This window comes from Chiloscyllium punctatum, chromosome 38 (genome assembly GCF_047496795.1).
Source record: "Chiloscyllium punctatum isolate Juve2018m chromosome 38, sChiPun1.3, whole genome shotgun sequence".
NCBI classification, from domain to species: Eukaryota; Metazoa; Chordata; class Chondrichthyes; order Orectolobiformes; family Hemiscylliidae; genus Chiloscyllium; species Chiloscyllium punctatum.
Window position 1 is genome coordinate 13,089,029 of NC_092776.1, and position 12,084 is coordinate 13,101,112.

General features: G+C 45.2%; 1 protein-coding gene across 5 annotated transcripts in view; it reads left to right on the forward strand.

Annotated features, from left to right (window-relative positions):
* Positions 1–3,199: 3,199 nt before the first annotated feature.
* Positions 3,200–12,084, forward strand: part of cdc25d (cell division cycle 25 homolog d) — a 30,707-nt gene continuing 21,822 nt past the window's right edge. For 2 of the 5 annotated variants that reach the window (XM_072558053.1, XM_072558056.1), the window contains exons 1-3: positions 3,201–3,372; positions 6,508–6,559; positions 11,521–11,554. In XM_072558053.1, coding sequence (XP_072414154.1) covers positions 11,543–11,554 — 12 coding nt within the window. In that variant the 5' untranslated portion in view covers positions 3,201–3,372; positions 6,508–6,559; positions 11,521–11,542. Of the gene's footprint in view, positions 3,373–6,507; positions 6,560–11,520; positions 11,555–12,084 lie in introns of all 5 variants that reach the window. The other 3 variants (XM_072558057.1, XM_072558058.1, XM_072558055.1) reach the window with 3 other exon arrangements.

The window sequence follows — 12,084 nt, forward strand, 5'->3', positions numbered from 1 at the left end:
GCTCACCTCAGCAACAGCTGAGAGGCTGCAGAGATTTAAAAGCAGCCCAGAGCACAGCACAAACAACACAACCTTGAAACTGTTTCGTGCAATTGTGAGTCTTCAAACAAACGCCTTGCATTATTTAACAGTTTCATGGCACTTCTCTCTTTCTCTTATTGGACTGGCAGACTCGAATGGGATTTTGAAAGGATATCCACTTCTGCACTGCTAGATGCTCAAGACTCAAAGTGAACTTTAAGCCAAAGAGCGAAGATGTCTTTTTCCCCGGATTCTCCCTTCTTCCCGGATCTCCACCTCTCTCCCGTCTCCAGTTTGTCCTTTAATCTCAACAGTCTCACCTGCCAGGAAAGGTGAGATGTCAGCTCTGAATTAATCTGCAGCCACCCCAATTAATAGTTCACTTCTAAAATGCATATTTTTATTTTAATTGTTTCATTCATTGCAATATTTAGTAATCTCACTTTTTTTTTGCTGTTCATGGTTTTTGGGTAACGCTGGCTAGTTGTCGCCATCATTTGTTGTCCATGTCTAACTGCCCCTTGAGAAAGTGGGAAGATGAGTTGTCTTTTCTAGCCGTAGGAATATTCACAATCCAAGATTTTGTCTCATCTCTTTGCTCAGGCCTTTGAATATAGGAGTTGGGATGTTATGTTGAGGTTGTACAGGATGTTGGTGAGGCCTCTCCTGCAGTACTGTGTCCAGTTTTGATCGCTCAGTTATAGGGAGGATATTATTGAGCTGGAGAGGGTTCAGAAGAAGTTTACCAGGAGGCTTTGGGTAATAAGAAGAAGCTAGGTAGGCTGGGACTTAATTCACTGGAGCTTGGGAGGTTGAGGGGTGACCTTATAGAGGTTTATAAATCATGAGGGGCATAGATACGGTGAATGGCAGATGGCTTTTCTCTTGAGGTGGAGAATGTCAAGACTTAGGGGGCATATTTTTGAGGTGAGAGGAGAAAGATTTAATAACGACATGCAAGGCAATTTTTTTTTACACCAACAGTTATGTATGGAATGAACCTCCAGAGGATGCGGGTATAGTTACAATGCTTAAAAGACATTTAAGTAAGAACATGAAGCATTTGGAGGGATATGGGCCAAGTGCAGGAAGGTGGGACTGGTTTAATTTGGAATTATGGTTAGCATGGACTGGTTGGAATAAAGGGTCTGTTTCCGTACTGTCCTACTCTATGGTGTGGAAAGAAAGGAATGGCAGTATTGAAGGGAAAGTTGAGGGTGCTGGCATTCCCATGTGTCTGCTGTCTTTGTCCTTCCAGCTGGGAAAGGTTGTGGTTTTGAAAAGTGCTGTCAAAGGAGCATCTTATAGATAGTATATACTGCTGTGACTGAGCATTGCTGGTGGAGGGAGTGAATGTTGAATTCACTGGTGGTTGAAGTGCTAATCAAATGGACTGCTTTGTCCTGTGTTCCTTCTGAGAGAGGGACTTCATTTGTTTTGCACCTTTTTGACCCTTGCTATCTCCATGCGCTTGACAGCGTACTTTTGAAGTATACTCGGTAGTGTTAAATGAAAAAAATAACATGTAGAAGTTTAACATGTGTTTGCTGTGTAAAAGATTAAAGCCAGATGAGAAAATCTCCCTCTGAAGTTTTGAGGATGATGTGACAAATGAGGGTCCATCATTGCCTGAACCAGCTCGCTCTAAAAGAGCTATGCAATTCATCCCACTCCACCTCCATGTTTCCAAATCTCTAAGAATGTTTCAGTTTCAATTCTTTATCAAATTCCCCTTTTGGATGTTGGATCTGCTTCCTCTGCAGTTTCAGGCAGTGCATTCCAGGTGATAACAACTCTGTTTAAAAAAAAACCATCTCTGGTTCAGTTGCATTCTGGTAATAAAACAATTACAACAGAGAAACCAATCACTTGACCCACCGTCTATGCTGATGTTTATTCTCTACACAAAACTTCCTTCCATTTCACTTTATCTAACCCCACCAACATCCTCTTTCAGATGGAAATACTGTAATGGTTTTGTTTTCTGGTTCCAAAGAATTAATGACCACCTTTTGAGCCTCTAAGCCAAGGAATGAATTTTGATTTTCCCAATTTCTTTTCCTGAAGGCTTCAGTTTTTGATGAACTTGGATTCACTGGCTGCAAATGCCAGGGGCTCTCTGGTAACTTTTGTGAGTTGCAAACAGGCAATTCACCGTGAGGGATATCACAACTGTCAGATCATGATCATATTCCCATCTAATATTTACACACAATTTTACAGGTTTCAATTCAGCACCAAATCAGGATCTGAAGTCAGGACTTGCCTGCATCCATCTTACAAAATGAGTTGGCAACTGTCCCCACCTCTCATTTAAAAGGCACGGATTCAGGCCCAAATCCAATACATGCTGTCAATCCCTACGCCATGGCTGGGGGAGTGCCACACTGTCAGAGAGCCCATTACTTCTCCAAAGAGCTATTAAATTAAGGCTCAATATGCTCTCTAACATGAATTTGGGTTTGTAAGAAAACAGGAGAATTCTCCCCAGGGTCCAGTCCAAAATTTATCCCTAACCAATATCATAAATAGATCAAGTCTGAAGATGTGCAGGTTACATGGGTTGGCTGTGCTAAACTGTCCTGTCATGTCCAGAGGTGTGCAGCTAGGGTGGATTAGCCATGGAAAATGCAGGTTAACAGGGATAGACTAGGGGAGGCTAGGTTTGAGTTTGATGCTCTTTGGAGGTTGGTGCAGATTCAATGGGCCGAATGGCCTCTTTCTGCAGGGATTCCATGACTCTATCGTAGGGCCATTGTCACATTGTTGTTTGTTTGAGTCCAAACTGGTGGCATACCTCCAACATTAAAATAGTAACTATATTTCAAAAGTCCATAAGTTTTTTTTTAAGTAATTCTGATGATGATATAGAAATGCAATGTCACATTTGAAGCCACAATGCCTCTGACAGTGCAGCAACTCCCTCAGCTATACAATCTGACATTTTATTAGTGCAACTTGAACCCAGAACCTTTTGACTGGAATATGAAAATATACACATTGAACAGAGGAAGGGAAGTCAAATGGGATAACGCCGGATTCTCCTGAGATAAATTTATCATCTTGGACAATCCGTGTTTATTAGAAGTCTCATTTCTTTTAGCATGCTCTATGATTTTTTTTGAATGCAGATGATGTTTCAGGCAGGAGGTTTAAAAAACAAAGCACCCACTTGACAACTGCGGTAAAAAAATTGTTGAAAATATTTGGCCTCATTCATGTTCTCCCCACTGTTTTTTTGTTATTCCCGCAACTCGTGACACCCCGAAGCGCAGACTCAAGCTTTCTCCCGAGAGTGGAAACCCGAGCCCGAGGCCTTGCCAGTTGCCACGGATACCAAAACTCCTACAGGTCTGTACAGGTTGTGCTCAGCTGGTAAATTGGGTTTGTTTGCCGTGGTTTCAGCATTCTGTTAGGGACAATGTGGGGGGGGGGGGGGGGGGGCGTTGATAGCGGTGGGGTCAGGTAACAGAGTACTTTGCACAAAAAGGATTATTGATGGGAGAGCAGCCAAGGGGGTCCTACATTGTGCGTTCATTATTTCTGCAAGAGACTGCAGGCCCAAAACAAGCCTCAAAATACAAAGGCAGATTTGAATATCTTCTATAAAACTGTCTCTGTGTACAAATGTGAGTTTGGTGCAGACTGTTTGTAGGACCTGCCTTTGCATATTTTTCCTACTAACTGCACAAGGGAAAAGATCACTTTTGCCATATTGGAGTTTAAGCTCCATGTGAGCCTCCCCATTCTACCTTAAACACTGTCATATTCCTCCACTCCTTTCTCCATTCATATGTTTATTTAGCTTCCTCTTAAATATACCTTGCACCTCTTCACTGTGGTCCTGTATTCGGTCTATCCAGGTAAAGAAATTCCTTATTGGATTTATGTGACCATATTGATGTTGCATTGGTCCATTGTTTTGTGGTCGCTAACTAGTGAAAACAACGTTTCTACATCCATCGCATTGACCTCTTAACAATTTTTGAACTCTTTAGGGCCCTGAATCTTAAATATCTCTAGCCTCTTCAATCTTCTAGGACATAAACAATGTTATCATCCGGAGGCCCACTGAAGATGTTACCTAGTATGGTGATGAAACGTCTGAAATGAACCTTCCAGCTCAGCACGCAACTACATCCATAAATAATGTGAACTAAATTTTTCTAAATGGGTGTTGAATGTGTTAAAAATTGGGAAGGAAAAAATCAGTGAAACTTGGAAATGCCTGAAATGCTCCAAACTAGTTTTATGTCCCTTCATATGGAACACCAGTTCCAAACATTCTCACCATTTCCAAATGTAATGCATTTTTATTGGTTTCCTACAGTTCTAATACCCAAGGAAGTTTATTTGGTAGAATTTCTAATGTTCTGTTGTCCTTTTTTATAACAGAGAAAACTAGATCTGTTCATAATGCCTCCCAAGTGTGGTCCATCCAAGGTTCTGTACAAATTTAACACAACCATCATGCTTTTCAATGCTAATTTTTAGACATAAAATATTCTATGGCCTTTATCAAAAGATTTTTATTTCAATAAAGCCTCCCACCTCCCTGGTTGAAGAGCCTAATGGCAATCACTGTCTAGATTTCTCGGGGGAGGGGGAAGGTACTAACAATATTAGTTGAAAATATTACAAAATTAAATCAGTGTGTTATATGATGCCTTTTTGTTTATGGAATACTGCCATTGCTGGTTAGGCCACCATTTATTGTCCATCCTAATTGCCTAAAGTCAAATTTTTTTTTGTCCATCTAGAGTCACATGTAGGCTAGGACAACAAATTTCCTTCCCTGAGGGACATTAGTGAAACAAGTGTTGACCAGTAGTGGTTACCTGGTCATCATTAGGTGAGCTTCTCTAATTCCATATTTTATTGAATTAAAATTTCACCATCTGGGATTTGAATCCATGACCTCAGAGCATTGTCTTGGGGTTTATGGATTACCAACATCATTACACCACCACCTCCAACATGCAGCAACTTTTCTACAATGACTAACATTAAAGCATGGAGTTAATTGCAACATATTGTGAAAGCAGGACCTCACAAGTAAACAACTCGTGAGGTTTATTAAGGGAAGAATGTTGGCCAATAAACTCTTCTTCAAGTGTACAATATCTGAATGGGGGCCATGGTTTTAATATTTGATCTGAAAGACAGCACCTTCAACAGTGCAGCACTTCCTCAGCGTACTCAGTGCAACAGCCTAGCTTAATCTTAGCAGGACTTATACACTTAATGGTAAGGTCCTAGGGAGTGTTGCTGATCAAAGAGACCTTGGAGTGCAGGTTCATAGCTCCTTGAAAGTGGAGTTGCAAGTAGATAGGATAGTGAAGAAGGCGTTTGGTATGCTTTCCTTTATTGGTCAGAGTATTGAATTCAGGAGTTGGGAGGTCATGTTGCAGCTGTACAGAACATTGATTAGGCTACTGTTGGAATATTGCGTGCAATTCTGGTCTCCTTCCTATCAGAAAGATGTTGTGAAACTTGAAAGGGTTCAAAAAAGATATACAAGGATGTTGCCAGGTTTGGAGGATCTGAGCTACAGGGAGAGGCTGAATAGGCTGGGGCTGTTTTCCCTGGAGCATCGGAGGCTGAGGGGTGACCTTACAGAGGTTTACAAAATTATGAGGGGCATGGATAGAATAAATAGACAAAGTCTTTTCCCTGGGGTCGTGGAGTCCAGAACTAGAGGGTGAGAGGGGAAAGATATAAAAGAGACCTAAGGGGCAACCTTTTCACACAGAGGGTGGTACGTGTATGGAATGAGCTGCCAGAGGATGTGGTGGAGGCTGGTACAATTGCAACAGTTAAGAGGCATTTAGATGGGTATATGAATAGGAAGGGTTTGGAGGGAAACGGGCCGGGTGCTGGCAGGTGGGACTAGATTGGGTTGGGATATCTGGTCGGCATGGACGGGTTGGACCGAAGGGTCTGTTTCAATGCTGTACATCTCTATGACTCTATATCAGTGGAGTGTGATTTGAACCTATTGTGATTTGAGACCACAGTACTACCCATTGAGCCACAGCTGATACTTACAGAACCTCAAGAAATTCCTTGGCACTGTGATAGGGGAGGTGATAATGGCGTGGTAATATCACTAGACTGATAATTTAGCACCCCAAGCTAATGTTCTGGGGATGTGGGTTTGAATCCCACTCTGGTAGATGGTGAATCTGAATTCAGGAAAAATCTGAAGCCAGACTAATCATAACAAAGTAACTGCTGTCCATTATTGTAAAAGCCCATCTAGTTTAATAATGCCTTTTATTGAATCTGCCATCTTTCCCTGGCCTACGTGGGATTTCAGATGCTGAGCAATATGGTTGACTCTTAACTGCACTCCAGACGATAATTGCAGTCTAGCCAAGAACACACATGAATGAATTACAAAAGTTAAAGATACCAGAGAAAAAGCAATAGATTGGGATTCAGAGACTCTGCACAAGTGAGTTAATTGGATGTCTTGTGTTACAGGTCCATCCCCCAGTTCACCATGTGGATTTGACAAAAACAGCGTGAAGAAAGGGTATGTCTGCAGGATGGAATCACATGGCATTTCAATCTGACGTCTTGTCTATTCTGTAATGAGCCTGTTGTGTGTGTGTGTGTTGGGGGGGGAAGCGGTGCGTGGTGGGGGGTGTCTAGGGTTTTCATTTCTATTCATCACTGGAAAAGCCAGCATTTATTGTGTCTTCTTCTAAACTTCAGAGGGCAATAGATGGTCAGCCATGTTGGTGTGAGACTGGGGTCACATGTAGGCCCAGAAAAGGCAAGGACAGCAGGTTTCCTTACATAAAGGACTTTGGTGAACCCATTGAGTTCACACAACAATGCGATAAGTTCATAGTCACTTTTACCGACACCAGGATTATACTTCTATTATTTAAAAACTGCATTCAAAGTTCTCCAACACCCATGTTGGTATTTGAACTCACTTTATTATTGGTCCAGTAAATTCATCGTAACTTGATCAAGTCACAGCTGTTGAAAATGTCTACATTGGGAGGTGACTAATTGAGATTTCTTGGCTTTTGCAATTGATCAGTTCCTGGGACCAAGGTTCAATTCCAGCGTCGGGCGACTGTCTGTGTGGAGTTGGCATTCTCCCCGTGTCTGCATGGGTTTCCTCCGGTTTCCTCCCACAGTCCAAAGATGTGCAGGACAGGTGAATTGGCCATGCTAAATTGCCCATAGTGTTCAGGGATGTGTAGGTTAGGTGCATTAGTCAGGGATAAGGGAATGGTTCTGGACTGGTTACTCTTTGGAGTGTTGGTGTGGACCAAAAGGCCTATTTCCAGATTGTAGGGATTCTATGATAGAATGGCTATACCACAGAAATCAGTCATTATCCCATCATCCCTGTGCTGTTTATTTGTAAGATTTGTTCAACTAATTCCCGTCCTTCCTTTTCACTCTGGCCCTCAACGTTTTCCTTTAAATTCCCTTCATAGGGAAAACCCTTTTCAAAACTCCTTTTTGAAAACCATGTTCAACTCTGAATCCATCACACACTGAGTTACTGTGATCCCAGAAACTCGCTACACAGAATAGGTTCCCCTCTTGTTAGCACTGGCTGTTAATTCTGTCCTCTCGTTCTCTATTCTTCCTCCAATGGGACCATTATCTCCCTAACTACCTTGTTTAGTGCTTTCATGACTTTGAATCCTGCCCTGTTAAACTTCCTCATATCCCCATGATAGGGGAGTCTAAAACAAAATACAAAGGTTTAAGATGAAAGGGGAGAGATATAAAAGGGTCCCCGGGGCAATTTTTTCACACAGAGGTTGGTGAGTGTCTGGAACGTGTGCCAGAGGTAGTGATGGAGGCGAATACAATTTTGTCATTTAAGAATATTTGGACAGGTACATGGATGGGATAGCGATCTGGACCAAATGAAGGCAAATGGGACTAGATTAATTATGAAAACTGGGCAGCATGGATAAGTTAGGCCGAAGGGCCTATTTCCATGCTATAAACTTCTTGGACTCTATGACCTGGAAACACTTTCAATAGAGTTTTTCAGAAGATTTGTAGCTCAGGTTGAGGTTCTGGATGTAGGTTTGCTCGCTGAGCTGGAAGGTTCGTTTTTAGACGTTTCGTCACCATTCTAGGTAATATCTTCAGTGAGGAGAAAGTGAGAACTGCAGATGCTGGAGATCAGAGCTGAAAAATGTGTTGCTGGAAAAACGCAGCAGGTTAGGCAGCATCCAAGAGGCAGGAGAATCGACGTTTCGGGCATAAGCCCTTCTTCAGGAAGGAGGGGGGTGTGCCAAGCAGGCTAAGATAAAAGGTAGGGAGGAGGGACTTGGGAGGGGCGTTGGGAATGCGATAGGTGGAAGGAGGTTAAGGTGAGGGTGATAGGCCAGAGAGGAGGTGGAGACGGAGAGGTCGGGAAGAAGATTGCAGGTCAAGAAGGCGGTGCTGAGTCCGAGAGTTGGGACTGAGTTAAGGTGGGGGGAGGGGAAATGAGGAAGCTGGAGAAATCTGCATTCATCCTTCTGGTTGGAGGGTTCCTAGGCGGAAGATGAGGCACTCTTCCTCCAGGTGTTGTGTTGCCATGTTCTGGGGATGGAGGAGGCCAAGGACCTGCATGCCCTTGGCGGAGTGGGAGGGGGGTTTGAAGTGTTCAGCCACGGGGAGGTTGGGTTGGTTGGTGCGAGTGTCCCAGAGGTGTTCTCTGAAATGTTCTGCAAGTAGGCGGCCTGTCTCCCCAATGTAGAGGAGGCCACATCAGGTGCAGCGGATGCAGTAAATGATGTGTGTGGAGGTGCAGGTGAATTTCTGGCAGATATGGAAGGATCCCTTGGGGCCTTGGAGGGAAGTGAGAGGGGGAAGTGTGGGTGCAAGTTTTGCACTTCTTGCAGTTGCAGGGGAAGGTGCTGGGAGTGGAGGTTGGGTTGGTGGGGGGTGTGGACCTGACGAGGGAGTCGCAGAGGGAGTGGTCTTTCCGGAACACTGATAGGGGAGGGGAGGGAAATATATCCTTGGTGGTGGGGTCTGTTTGGAGGTGGCGGAAATGGCGGAGGATGATACGATGTATCTGGAGGTTGGTTGGGTGGTAGGTGAGGATCAGTGGCATTCTGTCCTGATGGTGATTGGAGGGGTGGGGTTCAAGGGCGGAGGAGCAGGAAGTGGAGGAGATGCGGTGGAGAGCATCGTCAACCACGTCTGAGGGGAAATTGCGGTCTTTGAAGAAGGAGGCCATCTGGGTTGTTCGATATTGGAACTGGTCCTCCTGGGAGCAGATGCGGCAGAGGCAAAGGAATTGGGAATATGGGATGGCGTTTTTTCAGGGTGGGAGGAGGTGTAATCTAGGTAGCTGTGGGAGTTGGTCGGTTTATAGTAAATGTCCGTGTTGAATTGGTCACCCGAGATAGAAATGGAGAGGTCTAGGAAGGAGAGAGAGGAGTCTGAGACGGTCCAGGTAAATTTGAGGTCGGGATGGAAGGTGTTAGTAAAGTGGATAAACTGTTCAACCTCCTCATGGGAGCATGAGGTAGCGCCGATACAGTCATCGATGTAGTGGAGGAAAAGGTAGCTGCAGAAGATGGACTGTTCCACGTATCCAACGAAGAGGCAGGCATAGCTGGGGCCCATGCGGGTGCCCATGGCTACTCCTTTGGTTTGGAGGAAGTGGGAGGATTGGAAAGAGTTGTTCAGGGTGATGACCAGTTCAGTCAGTCGAAGGAGGGTGTCAGTGGAAGGGTACTGGTTGGTTGGGTGGGAAAGGAAGAAGCGGAGGGCCTTGAGGCCTTCGTGATGGGGGATGGAGGTGTACAGGGACTGGATGTCCATGGTGAAGATAAGGCGTTGGGGACCTGGGAAGCGAAAATCATGGAGGAGGTGGAGGGCGTGGGTGGTGTCCTGAACGTAGTTGGAGAGTTCTTGGACTAAGTGGGACAGGACCATGTCGAGGTATGCAGAGATGAGTTCGGTGGGGCAGGAGCAGGCTGAGACAATGGGTCGGCCGGGACAGTCAGGTTTGTGGATTTTGGGCAGGAGGTAGAAATGGGCGGTGCAGGGTTGTGGGACTATGAGGTTGGAGGCGGTGGATGGGAGATCCCCTGAGGTGATGAGGTTATGGATGGTCTGGGAGATGATGGTTTGGTGGTGGGAGGTGGGGTCATGGTCAAGGGGGCAGTAGGAGGAGGTGTCCATGAGCTGGAGTTTAGCCTCAGCAATGTAAAGATCGGTGCACCACACTACCACTGCGCCTCCCTTGTCTGCTGGTTTGATGGTGAGGTTGGGGTTGGAGCGGGGTGAATGGAGGACTGCACATTGCAAGGGTGAGAGGTTGGAGTGGGTGAGAGGGGTGGACAGGTTGAGGCGGTCAATGTTGCGGCGGCAGTTGACTCCCTCCCCTACCCTATCAGGGTTCTGGAAAGACCACTCCCTCCGCGACTCCCTTGTCAGGTCCACACCCCCCACCAACCCAACCTCCACTCCCGGCACCTTCCCCTGCAACTGCAAGAAGTGCAAAACATGCGCCCACACCTCCCTCCTCACCTCCCTCCAAGGCCCCAAGGGATCCTTCCATATCCGTCACAAATTCACCTGCACCTCCACACACATCATTTACTGCATCCGCTGCACCTGATGTGGCCGCCTCTACATTGGGGAGATAGGACGCCTACTTGCAGAACGTTTCAGAGAACACTTCTGGGACACCCGCACCAACCAACCCAACCGCCCCATGGCTCAACATTTTAACTTCCCCCTCCCACTCCACCAAGGGCATGCAGGTCCTTGGCCGCCTCCATCGCCAGACCATGGCAACACGACACCTGGAGGAAGAGTGCCTCATCTTCCGTCTAGGAACCCTCCAACCACAAGGGATGAATGCAGATTTCTCCAGCTTCCTCATTTCCCCTCCCCCCACCTTATCTCAGTCCCAACCCTTGGACTCAGCACCGTCTTCTTGACCTGCAATCTTCTTCCTGACCTCTCCATCTCCACCCCCTCTCCGGCCTATCACCCTCACCTTAACCTCCTTCCACCTATTGCATTCCCAATGCCCCTCCCCCAAGTCCCTCCTCCCTACCTTTTATCTTAGCCTGCTTGGCACACCCCCCTCATTCCTGAAGAATGTCTTCAGTGAGCCTCCAAATGAAGCATTGGTGGTGTAGCCCGCTTTCTACTTATATGTTTGAGTTTCCTTGTGTTGGTGATGTCATTTCCTATGGTGACATCATTTCCTAAGGTTGATGTCATTTCCTGTTCTTTTTCTCAGGGGGTGGTAAATGGGATCCAAGTCAATGTGTTTGTTGTTAGAATTCCGGTTGGAATGCCATGCTTCTAGAAATTCTCATGCGTGTCTCTGTTTGACTTGTCCTAGGATGGATGTGTTGTCGCAGTCAGCTAGAGGGCATGGTGTTATTCCCCAGGATGAGTCAGAACCTTGAGTACTAGGAAGGAAGGGAATTTTTAAACTAAAGGATTTAATTCCATTGGACATACGTGCACAATAACATTGCTCTTTCCTTGCAGCCAGACTCCATCAAGGCGCACAATGTCTCAGCCGGTGAGTTAGAAAACGATTTCTGTTTACTTCATATGGCACTAGAAAGTTGAGATAAGAACCAGAAATTGTTGAAGAAACTCAGCAGGTCTAGTGGCATCTGTGGAGAGAATGCAGAGTTAACGTTTCAGGTCTGGTGACCCTTCACAAGAACTGATGGTTGCTAAGAATTGAGATTGCTGAAAAAGACATCTTGTTGAAACTTTTCACCTTTCGCTCATCAGGACAACTTACAAGAAATACCAACACGAGAGGAAAATATCATTTGAGAATGGTGATTGGTTGACTGTTGTACTCTGATATTCAACAGCCAATGCTTGCAAAATTCAAAATTTGGTATCCAACATTGGATCTAAATTCACAACAATATTCTTGACAGCATTTATCAAATAATCCAGGATGTGCTAGTCATCACACTGATGTCAATTTAGGATTGTCAGTTGGGCTTACAACCTGATACACTTGCATGTACTGGAAGCTACATAAATTAACACACAGGATCCTGTTCTTTGCAGAGAGAAAGAACTTTTACA